This window comes from Carettochelys insculpta, chromosome 2, assembly GCF_033958435.1.
Source record: "Carettochelys insculpta isolate YL-2023 chromosome 2, ASM3395843v1, whole genome shotgun sequence".
Lineage (NCBI taxonomy): Eukaryota > Metazoa > Chordata > Testudines > Carettochelyidae > Carettochelys > Carettochelys insculpta.
Genome location: NC_134138.1, coordinates 265,512,913 through 265,527,546, shown reverse-complemented (window position 1 = coordinate 265,527,546; position 14,634 = coordinate 265,512,913). Strand labels below are relative to the sequence as shown.

General features: G+C 42.9%; 1 protein-coding gene and 1 long non-coding RNA gene across 3 annotated transcripts in view; one reads left to right on the top strand and one right to left on the bottom strand.

Annotated features, from left to right (window-relative positions):
* Nucleotides 1-9,541, top strand: part of LOC142008127 (uncharacterized) — an 85,023-nt gene extending 75,482 nt beyond the window's left edge. The window contains exon 3 of the long non-coding RNA XR_012644081.1: nt 8,229-9,541. This is a non-coding gene — a long non-coding RNA (uncharacterized LOC142008127). The remainder of the gene's footprint in view (nt 1-8,228) is intronic.
* The window catches only part of XRCC2 (X-ray repair cross complementing 2), a 29,469-nt gene extending 17,077 nt beyond the window's left edge, over nt 1-12,392 (bottom strand). For both annotated transcript variants that reach the window (XR_012644080.1, XM_074985096.1), the window contains exons 1-2: nt 12,307-12,392; nt 8,198-8,279 (exon numbers count right to left, since the gene is read on the bottom strand). Coding sequence is in view for 1 of the 2 variants with exons in the window: in XM_074985096.1 (XP_074841197.1) it covers nt 8,198-8,279; nt 12,307-12,345 (121 nt within the window). In the remaining variant the exon portion in view is untranslated. The remainder of the gene's footprint in view (nt 1-8,197; nt 8,280-12,306) is intronic.
* Between the last annotated feature and the right edge of the window lie 2,242 nt (nt 12,393-14,634).

Genomic DNA, 14,634 nt, shown 5'->3' with positions numbered 1-14,634 from the left:
TGCCATACTTAACACTGCTGCTTTCAGGCAGCTGCTGTTCTGGGCTGTGTCTACACGTGCCCCAAACTTCGAAATGGCCATGCAAATGGCTGCCTACTTCCCGTGGGAATAAGGGGACTTCGAAGTAGGCGGCGTCCTTTCGAAAAGGAGCCCCGTCTGGACGCGACGCGCGGCGGCAAGAAGCGTCAATTTCGAAGCGCGGCTGCCGCCCGCATGCTAATGAAGCGCTGAATGTGCATTTCAGCGCTTCATTAGTAAACTTCGAAATGGCCATTTGCATGGCCATTTGGAAGTTTGGGGCACGTGTAGACACAGCCCTGCTGTGTTACATATACTATGCTGAGGACATTACAACAATCACAGGACATTCTTTCAATATGAACTTGGCATGAATAAGTCTTTAAAATATGCTAGGTGGTGTCATTTCCTCAAGTGCCTTCTCAGAGCCTTTCAAGTATTTTAGAATTTGTCTTCTCCTAAAGAGTGTTTTTCAAAAAGTATAAGCAGTGTCCTGTCTGCGACTTCTGAACAACACTTCCATTACCTTCACTGGTAATTCTGAGTGTAGTTAAGCTACTGGATTTGTCAAACATTGTGGCCTTGTCTATACTTGTTAGAAGACTAATGTGCTGTGACGATCTTCCAGAGTTCAATTTTGCATGTCTGGTGAAGATGCAACAAAATTGACTTCTCTGGGCTCAGCCGTTGACTCCTGTACTCCACGCTATTGTGCTGAGTAAGGGATGTTGAGGCGAGACTAAAGAGGCTCAGACTTCACTAGGGAAGTAAGTTGATTCTGATATGTTGATTCTAGTTACGCAAATGCTGTAGCTATAATTGCGTATCTGGAATTGACTTATTTCCCCAGCATACACTTACCCTAAGAGTAAACAAGTACACAACAATGCTCCACAATGATCTAAGAGAGGCAGAAGATAGCATTGTATCACAGTTCCCAGTGGTGAAATTGCTAAGTTATTCTAGGATGTAAATATTAGGTTTTGTCAATTTAAAGATGTTTTCCTTTGGAAGTGTATGCGTGTAGTCATGTAAAGTTATCTGTCTGTAAACCCCTGCTCTGAGGGAAGAGTTCACAACAAGCACTGTGTCCTTTATGACCCAATAACTAAGCTTTTTGGAAATGTTTATGTAAATATGGTAAGGTACATGAAAAATCAACTCAAAGATCATCCAAGGATTTATTAGTTTTAATCTAAAGACAAGACACCCTATTTAAACTCCCTCTGAAACTTGTTGGATACTGTTAGATACACCTTATGTTTGACTTGGACTTTGAAGTTAACATCCATTCTCTGACAAGAAGTGCACTTTGGACTGTAAAAATACTTGAAGGAGCAGGGAACTTCTGTGCCTTGGTGATTACCAAAGGGGCTGCCCGCAATAAGAACTAGTACAGAATGAGAACCTTTTATAGCACCACTTATAAATTTAGATTTTCATGAAGTTCGCAACTGTGCTGCTATAGTAAGATAAGAGCAGGAAGTTGACTCTGGCAGATCAGAGCAGGCAAACCAAGACACAACAGAGGAAGGAGAACTGGCTGATATCTGGACTTCCAAAAAGCCTTTGACAAAGTCTCTCACAAGAGGCTGTTAAGGAAACCAAGTAATAAATATTAACACTATCTAATACCATCTGTTATATTTTCATCTGTAGATTTCAAAGTGCTTAAAAGGAAGGGAAATAACTGTGTTAAGTAGTTCAGGACTGTCATAGACTAAGATACGCATTAAGAATAAATGGCTAGCTTAATATGGAAGGAGGTTAGCGAAGGGTTTCCATATTAGGACTTGTACTGCCAATTATTTACTTATAAGTCTCAAAGTAGATGAACCATAGCATTAAAAAAATGTTCTGATGGTATAGCAAAGTTTTCAGATGACAAAAACCTAATTAGGTTAATCAAGATTAGAGACTGAGGCCCTAAAAGACCTATGTGAATCAGCAGCCTGGTGTCAGATGAAATTCAGTACTCAAATTCAAGTTGATGTACATGGTACAGAGCAGTCTGGACTATTAACAAATACCAATGGGATCTAATTAGCTGTAACCATACAAGGCAAAGACTTGGGTATTGCAGAAAAGGCCAATGAAAATGTTTGTTCAAAGTGAAATAGCCCTCAAAAAAGCAAAATTTTTCTACCCATGGTCAGAATAAATTTTGTTATGTGCACCAAGGCATGTGCGAATGTGCACCACCAATAGAAACAAATGCTGCTGACTGTGCATGGCTGTGGGTGCTCTGCTAATCAGCTCAGCTGCAACTGAATCTCTCCTGGGCAGCTGCCCAAGCACTTAGCTTAGAGGGAACGCTGGTGTCACCCCTCCCCTCGATATGGTGATCCAGGCACTGTACCACCTCCCCTCCCTGCAGAGCTGCTACTTAGATCTGCTCCAGTCTCTGATCTTTGCCCTGGGCTCCTCCTGCCCCCACCCGCCCGACTGTGTGTGCAGGGGAAACCCAAACTGCGTGCACTGTCATGACAGTGAGTGGGAGCTAGTCACAGAATTTCCCCACAGTGAGGAGGGGCTACAGCCACCACTGTAGGAGACTGCAAGGAAGTTTGGGGGCTGGGCACTGACACACATGCAACCCAATGAAGTGTGGAGGTTCCAGCAGCAAGGGCTAGAGACCGAAGCAGGACAAAGAGGATGCACTGCAGAGAAGGGGAGCAGCAGAGATGGGCAAGGGATGAATTCCAACATCATGGTGGCCAGGCGCTACCTCCTGCCTGTCAGCTTTGTTCTCTGCTCCAAGTAAGCTCTGTCCAGCAGCAAGGCACTAGAACAGGAAGTGAAAGTGTGCTTGTCTGAGCAGTAACAACACTTTCTGCTGCTTTGCTGGCTGCCTCCAGCACTGTACCTCTGCTGCCAGGAGCTCTGGGATGCATCCAAAGGACTTACTCTTCTTCACATACTTCCAAATCAACTTGGAACTGTCCGCACAAGAAAGCAGTAGAGTTTGGACCTTCCAGACCTGTAGGGTCCTGGACCTTAGGTTCAAGCACTAGGTTAACACAATTGTGCATGGTTGCAAGGGGCTTAAGCCTGGACTTATACTGCTGTGTAGGCATACCCTCAAATGCAATTACATAAATAATTGGGATGTCTGCACCTACAACACTGAGCTTAATTCTTGCCATTCTACCTCACAAAGCATACAGCAGAAATGTCATCTTAAGTTTTTCTAATTAGCAAATGCTGACAGAGCTATTTCCATTGTACTGCAGCCCAGTTTAAACAATTCTTGTCATGCTATTATCATACTAAGTGCTAGTGGTGATGATGCATATTATACTATAGGCTGTTGCAGCTTTCACGCTGTCAGACACTTTGTGACAATGATAGGTTAGTCATTTAGGAAATTGGGCACAAGCTGTCACTACTTTTTACTTTTTGCAACTGAGGGCAGGGGGAGGAAATGTTTACTTCAAATTAATTTTGGGTGTCATACTAATGCTGAAAATTGTAGCTGTACATTTACACCCACACCTAAGTTTGATATTCAAAGGTGGTAAGGAGAAACTTGATTGGCAGTACAAAATTATTTTTAAAGTTCATTCCATTTCCACTTCACTATTATGGAATACAGTAAAATATAATATAATGTGCTGATGTATCCTTAAAGGCACATTTTCCTCATGATTAGGAACAGGGGCTGGACTATTACAGCAGCTCCAAACATTTGTTGCTTTTATTTTATAGGGATCTGACTATACATTATGAATACCTGGTTGCCTATAACAGAATCAAGTATAATTTATTTAAACACTACTGTGTTCAATGCTAAAAGTAAAATTTCCCCTGAAGATATGTATGAAGTAGTTCACATATAAAGGCATGGTAACATGCCTGACACAACTTACAACAATAAAACTAAAGTGAGAAGATTAACAGAAAGTTAGATTTTCATCAGGGGTTTAAAACAGCATAGCTACAAAACAAAATCAAGACAATAAGTATATGGGCTCAGGTGAGTAAAAATGACTTACAGGATTTTTAAATGAACTTGTAATATTAAGGGTCTGAATAAAAAAAATAAATGTTAATTAATACAGGCAAAAATCTGTAGTAGTTTACATCCTGTGGAACTCCACTTGTGTGAAGGCCATATTTAGCCTTACCAACATAGTATTGGCATTTTGGTTTGCATTCAGAGAAAATGGTATCAAGAAACCATTCCTGGTATAGCTCAGTTTGGGACTCTGGATCCAAGAAACAAAAACAGACTGAAGTCAGTGGCTTTTTTGTTTGTTTTAAAAAAGAGAAGTTATCCTTTCTGCAATCTTCACAGTGTTATTTAAAAGTGCTTGTCGATTTCACTAGTTGGTTTTTATTGCTATTATGGAATATGAAAATAATCCTGAGCTAAGAAAATTTTATTACTGTGAATTAGCTTTACTGCAAAAATGTCCAAACTTCTCCAAAGGAAAAGGTATCAAATACATGACAGTTTGCTGAAGTTGAAACAGGCATCTCAAAAAGAAGCTGCAGCTGCAGAATTAAATTCTGCACTCAGCTGAACAATAGTTTAAACATACAACAAAAGTAAATCTTGAGAAGATGGACCTTTCAATAAAAGTTCACAACTGTATAGTACAAAGAGGAGCTGCAGCTGCCACTGGATAAATTTTAATTTAATTTATAAATTCACGTACTAAATACTGATCTAGGTGAGGGGGAGCCATGAACACCTCCCTATCCTTCTAAGAAGGACCTTTTGAAATACAGTTGGTTTAAAAGCTTACCACAAATTCTAAGCCACCATATCTCCCCAGTTATGATCCAGCTGTTCTTTGTGTACCATAGGCATACAGACACAACAAGGCTGTAGTAACTGCGGTAAGATCATACTGGCTTCTTTTTCCTACACTGGGTATATGCTTTCTTTCTTGTTACCAACTCTCATAAAACAGTCTTCCTGAGCTGATACTCAAGGCCTCTTTCTCATACAAATGCCTCCTGTTGATCTCCCAGTTCTTCTGAAAAGCCTAAAAGATATTATTCAACTAAATCACCTACTTATTTTTTCATCCTTAGAAAGCCAAAAATAAAAACCACCTTCTTAACCATATTTTGCTTTATACAGTCTTACTGATGTTGCCCTGTTCTCACAACCAGCTTCATTCCACTGAGTTTGAAAGTTCCTTAGGGCATAAATCGTACCTTGTTATAGTCTAAACACTCTACACAAATCATCATCATCATCACCAATAACCACGGTGGGCTCAGTACCTGTTAGTGTCCAATGCCTTTCTCACTATTTCCTTCCATCTTTCACTGCCCAGTGCAGAGTAGCTTAGTTTCTGTAGACTAGCTCCACACCAATCTACTATATCATCTACCCATTCTCTGTTGGGTTGCCTCTCCTACTTAAACCATCCATTATGCCAAATACCAGGGTCTTGATTTTTCGTTTGTCGTTCATTCTGCAAATATGCCCAAATAGCTGTAACTTCTGTGGTATAACCTTCTGCAGTAGGTTCTTTTTCAGCTGTATCTTCCTATATAATTCCTCATTGGTGACCTTCTGCATCCATCCTATTCTGAGGATCTTTCTATAACAACTCCTCTCAAACGCCAATATTCTTCTCTTCAAATCTTTCGTTATCTCCCACGTCTCACATCCATACAACATGCTGCTGAATACACACATTTTCAAGACACTCAACTTTGTTCCTAAGCTAATCACTTTGCTTTTCCAGATCTTATCCATTGCTTTCCAACTCACTCTTGCTTTCGCTATTCTAGTTGCTATTTCCTTCTAACTGTCTAGATCATATGTCATGTTGCTTCCCAGATATATGAAGTTCTCTACATTCTCTAGTTCCATCCCATCTACACTGATCTTCCTTCCTATTTCCTTATTTCCAAATACCATTGTTTTTGTTTTATTGATGTTCATAATCAGTTTGTACTGCTTCCCTTCCCCATTTAGCATCTGAACCGTTTTCACTAGCTTCTCCTCATCTTCTTCAAAGATCGCTACACCAGCTGCGAAACTCAAGTTATTAATTCTTATCCCAGGCACATATATCCCTTCTACCTCTTCCTCGATCTTGTCCATCGCTCTCTCTGGATGTGTGATGAAGATACTCAGTGATATCGGATCTCCTTGTCTCATACCTCTACAGATTCTAAACCAACTTCCCAACTCTCTGCACTTCCTCACTGCTGCCTCTGCTTTGTCATTGATATCCTTTAACAACCATATCAGTTTGATATCCTCTGTACAACTCCAACACTGCCCAAGTCACTTTCTGTCTATACTGTCAAATGCCTTCTGAAAAATCAATGAAGCAAGTGTAGATGATCTTGTTCTTTCATCAAGTTTTCTCCGCTATCAATCTCAGTGCCAATATCTGCTGTATGGTACTTCTACCTTTCCTGAACCCTGCTTGCTCGTCTGCTAGATGTTCTCCTATCTGAAATCTTAAGTCTTGCCATCAGTATCATCACCAGCACCTTGCCTAGATGACTCGTCAGGGCAACTGTTCTGTAGTTCTTGCACTCCAATGCACTTCCTTTCTCGTGTATTGTCATTAGCATGGATCTTGTCCATTCCTTAGGTGCCTTCCCCTCTTTCCATGCTATATTACATAGTCGGTGTATTTTCTGAATCATACTTTCTCCACCATATTTAATCATCTCTCCTGTGATCTTATAATTTCTGTGGCTCTTGATGTTCTTTAGTTGTTTCACTGTTCCTTCTACATTTTTTCTTTCTTTTAGACTTTTTTCAAGGTATACATGCTTTCATTTTCTCAGTCATCATGATTCTTTTTATGGTCATTTGTGATTTATTCTAATTCTTCCTAAGCTCATTGTAATTTGGAGGAATCAGAACAGTACGCAAAGAGTCAAAAGCAGTTGGGTCACACAATGGTGCTACTGCATCTCTAATTTTACATTAAATTCCCTTAGACAACCATAACAGCATTAACATCTCATTGGACCTTTCAGTTTACGATATTTGCTGCTTTCCTGACTGTGGTCCCCACAGTGGCAGGTATGCTGTTTATTTTTTTTATAGATGTCATAGATTCGAAGGCCAGAATGGGTCATTGTGATCATCTCATCTGACCTTCTGTACAACACAGGCAATAAGCCCCTGTATTAATTCCTATTTGTAGTACAGCACATATTTTCAAAGAACTTTCAATCTGGATTTAATAATTACCTGTGATGGAGAATTGACCACAACCCTTGATAAGCTGTTCACTGATTAATTACTCTTATTGTTCTAAGTTTCTGCCCTGATTTTCAGACTCATTTTGTGTAGATTCAACTTCTAGCTACTTGATCTCGTTATATTTTTGTCTGCTATACTGAAGAGAACTGTATTGTCAGATTTCTGTACCCCATATAGCGACTTACAAACCGATCAAGTCACCCCTCTGTATCACCTGCAAATTTTATCAGCTGTGATTTTGTTTTAATTCAGATATGGTGACCTTATTTCCCAAAGGGAAAAAGGGACAGCATGTGGGGCTCACATAAGTCCCCCACCCCATGTGGGGCTAGCCCAAGCCACTTGCCAGAGTATTTCTCTCTGTGGGGTTGGCCTGAGCCACTCTCACCCAAGCTCCGCTCTGGACCCGAGCCACTCACCTGAGCCCCCTTCCCTCCGCAAGGCTCATGTCCCTGGTTGTCTAAGCCCTCTGCCTACTGCTTCCCCATAAAAAGCCAGGTTGGCATCACTTCTTGCTTGAACCCTGCCTCCCCCCAACCCCCAGTGCTGGCATTGCCACTCATCTGCACACTCCTCCGCACTCCACTTTCTTGAAAAAGGTGGGCATTTATCTTGTTTACTCCTGCCAATGCAACAAGTTAGCAAGAGCAAATGGGACTTTTCCCCCAACAAGTCTGGATGACCAGGACAGGTCTTAAAGTATGATTCCCCGTGCACAATTATATGTTCAGATCTATTGGTTATAGCTAGTTTTCAATCCATTACATGTGTGTCATGTTGATGTACCATTCTAGTCTCATAATCAGAAGGTTTTACAGTACTGGTACCAAGTTGAACAGAAGTCCTAGTGTATTGTGTCAATACATATCTTTTCACTGGGTTCAGAATTTTATATCTATTTGCATGCTCAAGATAACCTGACAAACTTATTTAGATACTGAACAGTTTTGTAAAATAACATATGCATTTTTTTTTTTTTTTTACCATGAATGGGAAATTCTTCATCTGCAAACAGACGAGGTTCAAGATTTTTCAGAGAACTTCTTCCCTCAAGTCGTGCAAGTAGCTTTTAAAATAAAAGATAAAAAGACATTGTGTTAACTAAATATAATGAATCATGGGAATCAACTCTGTAAGATACAAAAGAACCACAAAACTTAGTGTATTTTCATTTATAGCTCTGTCAACAGATTAATGTGATTTAAGAATGCCTGTCTTCACACACATGCAAGCTCAGAGACAGGACAGTAAAATAATAGATGCTGACTTTCTATCTCTCCTAGCAACGAGAACCAGGATTCCATGGCGATAAGTACCATGTAAGAACCTGTAGTTACAAAGCCACAAGAATGAGCTACTGGCAGAAAAAACTGCTGCAAGAAAATGTCTTTGAAATATGGGAATGTTGCCATTTTATAGGATTAAAGGAAAGCAGATTCTTTTCTAAGAGTCATCAGACAGTAACTTCAAACTAGTAATGTGCAAGTGAAAGGCTGTATTCTCCATTACTAGTCTCTTGAGTCATATAATCTCTCAGCTCATTTATAAACAAAAGTGCCTTACATATTTCAATTTATATTAGATGTAGGACTCTGATGGGCTACAGATCCTATCACCTCACTGCCATTTGGTCAAACACAGCACAGGCTGTTACTGATCAAAAGTCACTACATAATGGCTTTAAACATTACATAATGTCTTTGTAAGGCCAGTGGGTGTTCTTGGGCCAGTTCTTAAATGGACAGGTGTTCACGTACATAACAAATGGCACTATGGATGGCAGGCTGAACAAAGAGGCCAAAAACTCAAGAAATGAACACTTTACCATGTTAGAAATGTCCGTCCATACATGGATTAAAGCGCATTGGCAAAAAAGCTTGCACTGCTGCCAAAGTACGTGTTCTGAAAACAGAGCACTTCAGTAGCTATACTTGTCCACCCAGCATCTTTCATAAGAACTAAGTTAAGAATTTTTAGAAAAAAATAAATTTAGTGTTAAGTGCATCAAACCTCCCTCCGAGCCACATCATTTGGGCAAACATCACAGAACACATTTCCCCCTCCCCCACACCATATTTGATGAAGACCATTTACTCTGAAACTTTTTGCTATTCTCGATCTAAATTAAAACACTTTTGTGTGTTTCTTTTCATGACATTCTATGAACTCTAAGTGACACTGAATTTGCTTTAAGAGATTATGACATTAGTCTAATTAAGACACTCCCACTGACATTTTGCAAGGGGAATGGTACAATGTTCACACCTTTGTAATTGGTCTGTACAAGTATATTGATAAGTCACATCTGATGTCTATTAAACATACAATAAAAAGACTTTAATTCACCTTATGTTGGATCCATGATTCATGCATTTATTTGTTCAATGCAGGAAATACTTGTATAATACATGTTACATCTATGGTTACAGTTTGGTGACTGTGCAACTTGTTACCAATGTTCACAGGAAAACATATATTTTTATAAACAGGACCAGGGAAGAGACTGTTTATAATTTGCTTATCTTCTGTGCTGCTCCTGTTTCCTCATGCTTATGGAGTCTCTCCCTTCAATGTTTATGGCATTCTCATCATCCTGCAGTGTATCTTCTCCCTTTGAGAGTCTCCTGTCTTACCTGCTTTCTCTGAACCATGACTTCTACTGTGTTTAATATGATGGCAGATGAGTGAAATTAATTTGATCATGGTATGCAAGAAATCTGCTAGGGTGTGTCTACATGGGCACAAATCTTCAAAATAGCCATGCTAATGGCCATTTTGAAGATTACTAATGAGGCGCTGAATTGAATATTCAGCACCTCATTAGCATTAGGACATACGGCTACACAGGGGTCCTTTTTGAAAGGACCCCGCACCTTTCAAAATCCCCTTACCCTGATCACTGATCAGAATAAGGGGATTTCAAAAGGTGCGGGTCCTTTCGAAAAGGACCCCTGTGTAGCCGCACCAAGCTGCGTGCTTTCGAAGCGCCGTGGCCGGAAGCGTCCTAATGCTAATGAGGGGCTGAATATTCAATTCAGCGCCTCATTAGTAATCTTCGAAATATGGCTATTTCGAAGATTTGTACCCCTGTAGACACAGCACAAGTGTTTTACCACATTTTACTTAGCTTTGAGACATTTTCTTCACAAATGGATATTTACAAATGTCACTCATTTTATATATGTCCAGAAGATAGCAGGATAACAGTCTAGTGGATATATGTGATCTAACCTCTTCCCCCTTTCATTCTTTTGCTGCTACTTACTAGATAAAACACTCAGTCTACTTTGTTTTGTGGAACAAAACACTCTTTCCCTCCTCAATTTTAATTTTAGAATAGCAAATACATTCTGCACAGTACATTTCCTGAAGATTAGTTAGGTAGTCCTTGGTTCAGCTCCTCCAGAAAATGTCTGGTGCCTTAATCATTATATATGAACCTGTGGTTGACTGAATGTTTACACATTTGATTGCAAATAATTGCAGGTGCTTGTTTTGAGCACTGCATATATTATTCACAATTCATTGATGATAATGCTCTTGTGTTTCTATAAAACTTACGTTTACTTTGTTTTGAAATAGACTCTCAACACACACTTGCTTTGTTGATATTATGTTGTGCAGCATGGACTTTCCTGAGAGAATCAACAAACAACTTTGTAACAAACTATATACACTACACTTGATGAGGCTGAGGAAGATTATATTCAGATAAGACACAAAAGAGGAGACAGCCATTTGTGGTTGTTAACGATCCAAGGAACTTTTAGTGGGAGCTGGGATTACCTGTTTTCCTGGCATAAGCAGCTGAACCTTACAGAAATCACATGCTTTTGCCTTTTGCTGTGAATGATTCAACACATCTGTTAACATTACTACTAAAGAAAGTAACTGAACAGAAACACTTGGTCACTATTGAGACCATCACAGCATAATTTAATTATGGGAGCTTACTTCTTTCTTCACAAAATCTTTTTTTTCCCCCTTCAGAAAAATCAGTACCTTTCAGTGTTGTTCTGTGTGCACGTCTACAACATACCTACCTAGTAAGACAGAACAGCTTTAATGTGTTTCAGACATTTCTGAATAACTGCACTTTACATTCTATTTCAGTGGCTCTTTTTATGTGATTATTGGCATGTAGAAAATATGGGTCTTTGTGGACAAGACACCTGCCCATACAGAATGTTTCAAAACAGAGGCCTTAAACTACAAATGTGCACAGGCAGGGACAATGGGTAAAATTTTCAAAAATGTCCAAAATCACTTCAGACCCTCAGTCCCATTGAAAGTTAATGGTGCTGCAGTGGGACATAAGAGTTTTTCTGTGTCTTCTGGGAAGCACTCAGCACACTTTTGGATACCACTCAAAAATATGCAACATTTCTAAGTAACACAGACTATGTTGGCCATAATCTGATAGCGACTAAAAGTGTTAAGAGAGCCACTGGTGAGCCACACGCTTACCTTTCACAAACTATTTGCTTAATCGAAATTCACTTAGTCCCTGTTAGGGGCTCTTATAGCTTCCACGTCGCTGTTTCTACACAGCACTTGTAATGAGATGGTGGAAGAATTATCCGTGGGGCTCGTAGTGGTAGGCATCCTTCAGTCTGCATAGACTATGAATCGCGCCCTTTACCGTTTCAATTGAGGACTTCATTTAGAACAAGCCCATCCCCTGCAGGGTTAATATCGGCGCGCGCCTGTGTTGGGGAGCGGGGGACAGAGGCCCTGACTCTGCAATCCATCCTTGCCCCGCAGAACACTTCAGCAGCTGCCTTACCCTAGCGCCGTACCTGAACTCCACTTTCTCCACAGGAGTCAAGCGCGCCCTCAACAGCTGGCCGGGGCGGGGCGCGGCGCGGCGCGGTTCGCTGACGGGTCGCCAGCCCCCGGCACGCAGCCCCGCCGCCTTTGCAGGAAGAGGGAGAACCCGCTCCCGGCGCGGCAGGCCTGTCTCCCGTGTCCCCACAAGGGGGGAACCCCGCCTGCCGGCCCGGCGCTGCTAAGGGCGGCCCAGTACGCAAAGCGCCGCTTGGGGGCGCTGCGGGACAACCTGCCCCGGTCGGGGGAAGGGAGAACTGCCTCACCTGCGTGCCCGACTCCGCCTTCCGGAACCCGTCACTCATAGCACTGAGCCTTGGGTGGGGACCAGGCCCAGCCGCAGCACCGACCACGCGTCGCGCATGCGCAGCGGGCCAAGTCTCTCTCGCGCACGCGCACTTCGTTGTCCTAGCCTCGCCGGGGCAGCAATTGAAGCGCATGCGTAGTGTTGGGGAGCTTTGTTGCTTTGAGGTTGCACAATTGCATTCCCCTGGGAGCTTAGGGTGCGCGAGCCGCAGGGCAGGGCAGGGCAGTGCTGAGCTGCTGTTAAGGTTGTTCTCGGGGAGGGTTGGGTATATAGCGTGCAAGGACGTCGTTCGATTTAATCATTTCCGGTGATCCAGAGGCCAGCAGAGTGACGGGGGAAGATTTTCTGGTTTTTAAATGCGTTATCCTGTGGACAGCGTGAAACACCCGGGCTGAAACTAGCCCTGCAAATCCCACGGAGGGCAGTCAGGCCAGGCATGGTTTTAGGGTGATAGTCTTAAACGTGGGGCTCGAACACCGTAGTTCACATTCAGATGTCATTTTCCTTTTGGAGAACTCAAAGCACTTGCTGAACGTTGCTGGTGTAATCCCGGGGGCGTCCTGGAGCAGCAGGACCATTCTTACTCTGCAGGTGAATTTTGAGAAACAAGGGCATTGTCTGTTCCGGGAGTGGGTAAACTACGGCTTGTGGGCTGCATCCAGCCCATCAGAACTTTTTATCCGGCCCTCAGGGTTATGCCAGGGAGCAAGGTTGGAGCCTTGCGCCACTCGGCATGCCCTAGTCCTTGACCCGCATTTCCTTGGTGAGCGCCATCTTCTAATACATTGAGATAGACTGTGCAGGTGACACTTCATTGTGTGTTGCCGGGATCAGAAACCTGCCCCTGCCTGGCAGCACCACCAGTCACCCCCTGGTCTCCTGCGGACCTAACTTCAAGAACCTCGAAAGTGCTCACTGTCCAGTTTCATCCCATCTAGGGTACCTCTGCTGGTGTTGGTGCATGGTGTGCAGCAAGATGCCCTCTGTTGAAGATCCAAAGGCATGCTTCAGGAGGAGTGCGAAGAAGATCCCGAACAATGTCGGAGCAAGCACGAATCCTTGTTTGACGTCGCTCCCGATTCTGAAAGCATCCGATAATGCGCCGTCATATTGGATGGTTCCTCTCATGTCTTCGTGGAACGACTGGATCATCTTGAGTAACCGCGGAGGACAGCCTATCTTGTGGAGCAGGTTGAACAGACCATCCCTGCTGACCAAGTCAAAGGCCTTGGTCAGGTGGATGAAGGCTATGTAGAGTGGCTTCCTCTGCTCCCTGCACTTCTCCTGCAGCTGCCTTAGAGAGAAGACCATGTCAACGGTAGACCTCTCTGCACGGAATCCGCACTGTGATTCGGGATACACCCTCTCAGCAATCTTCTGGAGTCTGCCAAGGATGATGCGAGCGAACAGTTTACCAGTGACGCTTAGGAGGGAGATTCCACGGTAGTTGTTGCAGTCGCTACTGTCTCCTTTGTTATTACACAACGTTATAATGTTAGCATCACGCATATCCTGTGGAACCTCACCCTCTTTCCAGCACAGGCACAGTAGCTCATGTAGGGGTTCCAGGAGTGTGTCCGCGGCACATTTGATTGCCTCTGGTGGTATATCATCCTGGCCAGGGGCCTTTCCTGCTGCAGTGCTGTCGATGGCTCTCTTCAGTTCCTCCACAGTCGGTTCTTGATCCAGTTCGTCCATTACTGGTAGGAGCTCGACGGCATCGAGGGCTGCGTCAACCACAACGTTCTCGCGTGAGTACAGCTCGGAGTAGTGCTCAACCCAGCACTCCATCTGTTTGGCTTTGTCAGTGATGACTTCACCAGATTTGGATTTCAGAGGTGGCATCTTGTTCTGGGTGGGTCCTAATGCCTTCCTCATACCCTCGTACATTCCTCTGAGATTACCAAAGTCGGCACAGGTCTAGATGCTGCTGCATAGCTGGAGCCAGTGGTTGTTGGCGCAGTGCCTGGTTGTCTGCTGTACAGTTCTTCTGGCCTCTCTAAGTGCTTGCTGGGTACTCTGGCTCGGTGAGCATTTGTACTGCAGGAGTGCAGCGCTCTTCTTTTCAATGACTGGAATCATCTCATCGGAGTTAGCTTCGAACCAGTCGTTTGTGTTTCTAGCTCTTCTTCCAAATACCGACAAGGCCGTGTTGTAAACTGTATCCCTCAGATGTTGCCATTCGGATGTCTCATCATCGCCCCCAGGGCCCCTGCGCAGATTTTCCTGGAGGATCTCTCTGAACTTTTCAGCTTTCTCCGACTTTGCCGTCTTTCTGGCATCAATG